This window comes from Gossypium arboreum, chromosome 3, assembly GCF_025698485.1.
Source record: "Gossypium arboreum isolate Shixiya-1 chromosome 3, ASM2569848v2, whole genome shotgun sequence".
NCBI classification, from domain to species: domain Eukaryota; kingdom Viridiplantae; phylum Streptophyta; class Magnoliopsida; order Malvales; family Malvaceae; genus Gossypium; species Gossypium arboreum.
Genome location: NC_069072.1, coordinates 100,810,242 through 100,818,152, shown reverse-complemented (window position 1 = coordinate 100,818,152; position 7,911 = coordinate 100,810,242). Strand labels below are relative to the sequence as shown.

Genomic DNA, 7,911 nt, shown 5'->3' with positions numbered 1-7,911 from the left:
GTAGATAAATACAATATTGGGCTTATATATAATAAAAATGAAGCTTAAAACTCAAATCCAATATGATTTAAACTTGAATTAAAAGCCCAAAGCTCGTAATTCTTGTCATAATCCTGTCTAGAAATTTTGCTCGTGCATTCTTCACTAAAATGATTATAACTTGAGCTCCCAAACTCAAAATCGAGTGATTTAAAATGTGTTTTGAAGATAATAGATAATATTCAAACGCCATTCAGATATTTCAACCTAGAAATTCCAAGATCCCATCTAAAAGGTCATTGAAAGTTTGTTGATTTTCCAAGCTTGAAAATTGACAGCTCCAATGAATAGAATTTAATAAATTTCAGCCCATCTAAACATGTATCATGTACATATCAGACAACTCTTAGATTTGTTCCTTTCATGTTTAAATTTGGTTATTACCAAACTTATTTCCCTTATGTTTTGTAAGATAGATGTTCTGGTATCACGCCATATTTCAAATCATATTGCGAAAGACTCTTGCATTTATATTTTCTTTAGCTGAAAGACAAAGTAAAGTATAATATATGTATTCGCCAAATATCAATAGAATTGTGTGCCATTTTCTCCTCTTTTATTACTTAACATGCCGAGAACTTCAAAATTCATTCTTGAAATAGTCATTGCAAACTATTTTCATTTCATTTGATTATAATTCGAATTCGTTGCTCGCCTAGCGTTCTTTGAGGCTTTTGGCTGCTACTACTTTTTCGGTAAAACTTATTATATAAAATCTTAAAGTACTATTTTCGCGAGTTAATTTGTCTTTTCTGTAATACCACAATTCGTTGACCAACCCATCAGACTTGAATTGTTACAAAAATCAACTAAAATAGCATTAAATTAGAGATAGAAATGTCATTACAAGTAAAATTAAGATACCAAACATGTAAATATTTCTAAGCTATATTATGCTATACTATATTATACTTTACAATTTAATTTAATAATGATTAAACCAAATTTGGAATTAATTAAAATTTTATATTTTTAATTGAGAATCATAGAATAGAAAAAGATTATAAAAATAAATTAATAAAATAAAATAATATGTTGGGTGGCATTGGCCATTAAATAGGATGTGACCAAGGCACAAAAAAGTAGTCCAATTTAAGGGAAGCTCCACACCCCAAAATTATCACAGTGGGAATCCGCATACAATTGCATGTTAGACAGATGTCCAGATTTTACAACTTTTGCTTTTGTCTGTTTCAGAGATCAAAATCAGATAGAGCGGTTAATGGCAATGGCACTCTTTTCAATCCTTTTTTTCTTGATGCATTGAAAATCTGAGAAACCGCTCTTGCGGCACTCTCCTCTATAACCCTCCGAAGCTTACGGCTGTCTGGCACGGTCATCAAGGGAAGATCATTACATATCACAGCATTCATTCAATTCAAAGGCAATCTTTCGCTATATAAAAACAATAGTGGTTGCCTCCCGACTTTGAACATGTTTAGTTGCAGTCATGGTTCATAAAATAAGTCTAAATATGTTCTTAAGCCTCATTCTTATTTTTGCTCTGGTCGTCCTGAGCGATGCAGCTCGCCCTCGTCATCTCGGAAATGAAAATGGAATAATGTCAAAGGAGAAGATGGCTTTGGGAAAGGAAGAGGAAGCTAAAAGCAACTTTAGGGAGATGAAAAACTTGCCACCTTTTCCCTTTCCTTTTCCGGACATGCCATTTGCACCACCAGTTCAATTTCCGCCATTTCCATTTCCACTTCCACCACCCTTCGAGGTTCCAAGCGTTCCCAGTTTTCCTTTCGCTCCTCTCACTTTTCCTCCCATCCCATACTTTTCACCCCCTCCTCTTCCTCTTCATCCATAGTTACGTAATTAAGCTTCCAAAACTCTCTAGCTAAAAACCTAGTTATCCCAGCTCCTTAGTTTATGACGTTTTACAATGTATCTCTAATATTTAATCGAGTGTTCTGCTACTTCAGCTGTTTAGTGTTGTAACCGTTCCTTGCCAGTGTAATTTATTAACTAATAAAGGGTTTGTCATGCAAAATGACATGAATCAAATTAGTGTATCTTTATTATTTTTTTAAAATTTAACGAGATAGAGATCGAGACAGAATCAGGCATTGATTTCACTGAAGAGAGGAAGATTCAGTGTCTTGCATGTTAATCTGCGGTTAAAATATTCCACAGTTTTTATACTCTTTCATAAACTCTTCAATTTAGTTTCCAACTTCAAAATTTTGGTTTAACTTTTAATACTGTTAATTCTGATTAATTATGTGTGAATATTTTTTTATTTAAAACGTCATATTAGATTATTTTTATATAAAATGTTACATTAGTAATTTTTATAACAAATTGAAAGCTTTAACCACAATCTATTTATTAATGAAATCAGAAATTTAAAATAAAAAAATTAAGTTTTTGAGAAGTACATAAACTTGGCATATATTTTGACTTAATGTGCTTGCTTGTTAATTCCATCGTTGGCCAAGAAAATGGCATATAATGGAAACTTTTCTTTTCAGAGTACATACTATTTGTAATCAAATTTTGTAAGCGGAGTCCACGGTCCATGTTTTCGCATATTATTGTAACAATATTGAAATTTTCAAAATAATTTTTAGATATTATCGCTGAATTTAATTTTTTAAAATTTTTTACGACGTTTGTCATTGTTAGTTTTAAATTTTATTAGTTTCTCATGTCTCAATTAATTATTTTAATTAAGAATAATTAAAATAAATAAGATAGTACTTACCAAGTTAATTTTTAATTTAATTGTAAGTGGTAATTTATAATTAAATATATAATTAATGTTGTTATTTATAATTAATGTTCTACTAATTTTTGAATTCAATACTCTATAAAAAAATTATAAATATATAATTGATATGAATTTATCTATTAATTTTATAGTTTAAATGAGGCGCCAAATCCATCAAGCAGATCAAAACGTATATTAATGAGGTCAAAACGTATAATGAATTTAAAATTTCATTTTCAGAAATTAAATTTGTAAATATAAAATAAAATATTTATAAATTTATTAAAATATATATTAAAATTTAGTTAAATAATTTAATAAAAAATAATTAATTAAAACTTAGTAATTAAATTGAAAAAATTAGTTACTATCAAATTTTAATTAATAAAAGCCTTAAGGACTGACATAAAGGCCTAAATGATTAATAAACTATTTTTTCATTCGATTGGTGGATAAAAATGATTATGCCATTTATTTGAATTAATAATTAAAATAATATAATAAAATTTTAATTGGCCTAATTAATTAAGATTAGTAAAGGTTAACTATAATATATATGCTAAATCAAGTGGAAAGAAATAGAAAACTAAATATCATCTTCTTTCACCGTATCCATTAAAGGAAAAAGAAACAAAATTCAAGTTTAATTGTTAACTTTGTTACATTAGGGATTAAATTGAATAAATATAAAATCTATCATAAAATTATGTTAGATATAGAAAATAAGGTCCATAATGAGAATATGTAAAATCATATTTTAATCTAAAGCTAGGAATCAGTAGTCATGCTTGTCCGAGTTTAGGGATTATATTAAATAAAATGTAAAATATGTTTGACTTTATGTTGGATGTAAATTGGATGGAATTGATAATTTTTTTTATTTGTCGTATGATCGTACATAGCTAATGACGACACTAAGCTATCAAGAGGAAAAGGAAAAACAAGAGTCGTTGACGAGTGATATGAGATAATTGTGGGTTGGTGATGATTTGGGATAGAAATATTTCTTTGCATATACTTGTTTATTGAATGATTAATCATCGAGGTGAGTATATCATTGTCGTATGAATTGACTTTTTATGATTTTTGTTGAATGTCGTGATAATAGAATAGATTGAATAAAATGGAAAGTAAATGCGAATTTATGAAACATGGTTTGCAATATCTAAATGGATTGCATCATGTTATATGGTATGAGTTAATTGTGGGTTGGTGATGGTTTGAGATGTGATTCTAAAATTGAATGTTAAATTATATATATATATATATATATATATATATGAATTGGATTAAATTGAAATGAAATGAGATAAATGGTTGTCATGTGATAGAATAGTGTAAAAGGTACAAAAATGCAAATGTTATCGAACACAAGGTATGATAGGTGAATAAGAATGATTACAGGAATGATAATGCATATATGTATAAATGTTGCCCGTGTGAACTTAGTAAAAAGCTAAGATACGATTGGTATGTCAATAGGGTCGTGTGCGCGCTTGTACAATGATTATTATAGGTTATAATAAGATCTAGTATTTGTTGTAGATTCTTAGGGTAATACAATAAGATCTAGCCTTGTTGCAGATTCTCAGGGGAAATATAATGAGATTTAGCCTTGTTGCAGGTTCTTAGGTAATATAATAAGATCCAACCCTTGTCGTGGATTCTCAATCAATATATAACATAGCATAGATGGGTAACTTCATGCAATTTCAACTTGGATGAGAAACTTAGTTCACTTATGTATCCAAGTCTGTTTTACTAGGGTTCTTTCGAGCAAAACATTATAAATGAAATCAAAAACTTGGAAACGGAAAGAAATAGATTGACAATAGAATATGGTAATCAACTGAATTTGTAACACCCTCTAATTCAGTGGTTTGATCGACTAATGACAGTGTTACAAAAGATTTGGGAACAAAACACAATACATTAAAAAATAAAAAGGGGTTTCGATGAAAGCCGTGAACTAAAATAGCAAGCATGCTTAGCATGCCGCTTGGAGGATTCTAATTTGAAGGAAAAAACCAAAACAAAAATCAAGAGTGCGTAACATATAATATTAAAAATAGAAACTTAAGATTGGCGAATGCCACTATAAGTTAGTTTATACAAAATACAGTTTGCGAATAGCATTAGATTCAAAGAATACAACATATTTTAACATAAAAGTGTTTCGACCATACGCTAACCCGATATAGAAATGTTACAAAATATAAAATGCATGACTCACAATTGAAGCCGCTTTCTAGCTGAGTCTTCAATAGTCTATAACACCTATAATTCCTAAAAATGGGAGACAATAGACTAGTTATGTTCAAATTGAACTTAGAGAGTTCCAAGAATAAACAACCACCTTTCTAACAAGGTTTCAAGGAAATGAAACCAACATAGAGTAATTAAAATATCGACTTCACCATACAATTTACAAACGAATGCAACATTACAATTGTGTGCAATCCATTGGCGGATACATACCGCAAATCCAAACAGTTTAAAATCAGACACTATTCGCTCCATGTATAATTCATAGGTGAATACAAGACATATTAACCATAGTTTATATGTGGATTCTTATCCTAACTAAGTACAGTTCACATGCAAGACTTTATGTAATACACACATACTATGCATGGACAGTTCATGGACCCTTCCTTGTGCTAGCTTCTGATCCATTCAATGTTCCGAAGATCTACAGTTCCATTATCACAATACTACTCCATAGAGCCAGTATTCCATTTATCCAACCGAAACTCTTCAAATCCTTATTTTTAATTCGAACACCATGTGTTCCCCCACAAGGCTAGGGTCATTCACCAATCTTTGTTTACATTAACATGCTTTACTGGAGGCAAATCACATATAATTTCAATATCTTCATATATTTCTCCCAAAATCATCACATATCCATAATTTACCTCCATTACCCCTTTCCACCATTCTAGATACGTAGCTTGTCGCCAAGGAAGGAATATCCACTTTAATCACATATGCACATTCATTCAAGTTTCATATATATAGCTTGTTATCATAGAAAAATACACATGCAACCGTCGCGTGTGAAACGATATGCGAATGTGTAAGTGTACATGAATCAGGCTATGGCAAAAGAAAACAAAATAACAAATTTTGTAAAGGATAATCACGTATGTAATATTAAAATCAGATAACTAACTTAAAATGCTGTGGGAATGTGACGAGACAAAGTTGAGAGGAAAACACTATTGAATGTAAAGGTTGGAGTTACTCAGATTAGACCCTTATACCCTTATAACACAATAATTCCATGGAAAAGTTTTAACCAGTCTACTATTTAGAATCTAACTATAATAATCTGCTTCTTTGGAGAGTCAGACTTCAAGCTACCATTCTTAAGGCTTTGTATGTCTACAAGCTTCAAGGATGATACCCAATATTATTTTTTTCTTACTCTGTACAGAGAGCAACTCTATGTCTAGAGTGCTACAAATATTCTTTTGAGTACTCGTCTGAATCATTCGACCACAATCCAACTAATCTAACCTTTTCAAAATTAAATTAAGTTTGTGAACATACCATACATCCATCTATGTCTAGAGACTGTAAGCATGCATTCAAAAATAATGCAAATCGAATGAAACGGTAGATCTAGTCAAGATATTGCCTAATTATTAATGGAAATAAAGATTCATCAAGTAATTCCAACCTAATGAGATTAGCTCATGGGTTAAAAATCAAACATCTAAAATAAAGGTATCATTCAACAACATCATTTAATAGTTAAAAATCCCTATAAATTAATCAAGATAATGAAGGAAGAACTTTAGAGAGCTTTGGCCAAATCAACTCCCAACTCTAGTGCTGCAATATGGTGTAAGACCTAGGGTTGAATGCTTCGTCCCCTTCCTTATGTCTCTACTTTGTGCTTTAGCTGCTACCCTCTTTTCTTTTCTTCAGATTTTTTACATGAGTTTTGTTGGAGAAGAAGAACCGCTACTTCATTCTCGTGTAAATCCACCATTTGTATAATTTTCCTCTCTTTCCTCTTTTATAAGGTAGGTCCCCTCTCTCAGCACACACTTTTCTCCCTTTTTTTCATGTGGATTTATTTGGTACGTATCTAGCTAGCTGAGAGTGATAAGGACTGAGTGTTGCATCAACATCTTCCTGGAATTTCCATGGTATTTATGCTAGCAATTTGTCCAACCTTTTGCCATGACAATACTTCACCCGTCCATTTCTCTTCTTCCTGCCTACACTTGCTACAAACGCAAACAATTCCTTTCCTTTTACCAAAAAAAGTAGCATATAGTGATAAACCGTAAATTATACATATTTTTACCCTATGTTTAATGCATTTTATAGATGATTTCTTATTAGAATTGGTGAATTCGATGCTCCTAATGTTTTAATTTCATGTTTTGTACTCAGGAGAGCACCAAGAGTCAAAATGAGCCAAAAATGAGCCAAAAAGGGACAAAACGGACCAAATCGAGAGGATGACACGGCCTAAGCCTTACCACACAGGTAGCTCATACGTCAGTGTCTTTCGAGGGTGTTGACCAAGGCTTTCACTGTAACACTCCGAACCCGAGACCATCGCCGGTGTCGGACACGAGGGGTTAACAAGCCAAGTTCACATGTTTTGCCCACCAATTTGACATTTCCAGTCAGGCTGGAAAACTGCATCACTGTCGCCTTAAAAATCATATCTCGAGTTTTAAAACTCGGAAACTGGTTTTGTAAATTTTCCCTGAATTTAGACTCATATATCCATCCATGGATTTATTTCTAGAATTTTTGGTCGGGCCAATTGGTACAGTTTATTAGTTAAAGTCACCCATGTTACAGGGATCGACTGCTCTGACCTTCGCTCGTTATAACTTGAATATCTCTCTGTACAGGGATTTAATACTGGTGCCGTTTGTTTCTAATGAAACTAGACTGAAAATGGAATCTGTAAATATAAGGCATGACTCCTAATTCTTTCTGGATAATTTATAGTAAATTTTTAAAGTTGCGACAGGGGACCCAGAAACCGTTCTGGTCCTATCTCACAATAGCCTTAATATCTCTCAACATGTAACTCCTATAACCATTTCGTTTCTTCCATATGAAAATAGACTCATCAAGGTTCATTTACATAGCTTATTCACTAATTAATACCATTACTACAA

At 31.5% G+C, this 7,911-nt stretch overlaps 1 protein-coding gene across 1 annotated transcript; it reads left to right on the top strand.

Moving 5' to 3' along the window:
* Window positions 1-1,489: 1,489 nt before the first annotated feature.
* On the top strand, window positions 1,490-1,852 carry LOC108475258 (verprolin-like). Its single transcript, XM_017777232.2, has one exon. The coding sequence runs from the start codon at window positions 1,490-1,492 to the stop codon at window positions 1,850-1,852; it is 363 nt and encodes a 120-aa protein (XP_017632721.1).
* Window positions 1,853-7,911: the final 6,059 nt, after the last annotated feature.

Coding starts and splice junctions, on each gene's coding strand:
- LOC108475258 (XM_017777232.2), top strand. CDS start 1,490: ATGGTTCATAAAATAAGTCTAAATATGTTCTTAAGCCTCATTCTTATT.